The sequence below is a fragment of the Octopus bimaculoides genome, chromosome 11, assembly GCF_001194135.2.
Source record: "Octopus bimaculoides isolate UCB-OBI-ISO-001 chromosome 11, ASM119413v2, whole genome shotgun sequence".
NCBI classification, from domain to species: domain Eukaryota; kingdom Metazoa; phylum Mollusca; class Cephalopoda; order Octopoda; family Octopodidae; genus Octopus; species Octopus bimaculoides.
Genome location: NC_068991.1, coordinates 78,274,660 through 78,275,683, shown reverse-complemented (window position 1 = coordinate 78,275,683; position 1,024 = coordinate 78,274,660). Strand labels below are relative to the sequence as shown.

The 1,024-nt window shown below is 30.1% G+C and overlaps 1 protein-coding gene across 1 annotated transcript in view; it reads right to left on the bottom strand.

Moving 5' to 3' along the window:
- The window catches only part of LOC106868585 (tubulinyl-Tyr carboxypeptidase 1), a 26,046-nt gene that overhangs the window by 297 nt on the left and 24,725 nt on the right, over positions 1–1,024 (bottom strand). The window contains exon 8 of the mRNA XM_052972015.1: positions 660–761. Within this exon, the coding sequence (XP_052827975.1) occupies positions 660–761 (102 nt within the window). The remainder of the gene's footprint in view (positions 1–659; positions 762–1,024) is intronic.

Sequence of the window (1,024 nt, the reverse complement as noted above, 5' to 3'; positions counted from 1 at the left end):
ATATATATATATATATATATATATATATATATATACATATATATATATATACACACATATATATATATGTATACATATATAAGATTAATTAAAGATTTATATGGCAATAATGTATGCTCATTTCACTTTCTTCTCTTTTGATAATAATTTCTCAACATAAAAAAAACAAGAAATTTGAAGTGATTCTCTCCTCTTAAGTAACATAGTCCCAATAAGTAGTAGTTGCCAGTAAGCCAGCCATGTGCGCACACACACACACATAATGCATATACACATACATACCTACATACACTCACATGTATTATCAACGGAATACATAGTTTGACGTTTCACCAATTACTGTCTTTTCAAAATAGTGTTTGTTAAGAAGAAATTTTTTTAACGAAAAGTAAAAATTTAGTAAAAAAGTAAACGGAATTGGTTAAAAAAATAAACATAAATATAAAAATGGTTTGGGGTGAAGGGAGAGAAACAAATATTTTGGCATCGGAAGGGAAGAGGAGAAAGGAAAGATTTACCATATGCTTTGTCAAGATTGAGGTAAATATTCTTTGAACTGGCTCTTAAGGTGAAATTCATTGATACAAACAATGCTGGTTCTTATAATTTTGATAGTTTTTGTCTAATGGTTGGATAGGTGTCCTGTTGCAAACTCTTACCTGTTCACAAGTGAGGCATTTCTTCACTCCATTGGTTTTCGCAAATGTAGAGTGACCAGTTGTTATGCCAACAAGAAATGTAAACATCATATCACTGTCTTGCTAATGTTGATAAGTGAAACCTTACAATGTCAACGTTCATGCAGATACATGCATAACTGCACACATACTCGTATGCCTGTGTGTGTGTGTGTGTGTTTGTATGTGCATGTATGTATGTATGTATGTATCTATCTATCTATCTATCTATCTATCTATCACTCTATCTATCTATCTATCTATCTATCTATCTATCTATCTATCTATCAGTCATTCTGTCTATCTATCTATCTATCTATCTATCTATCTATCTATATATATATATA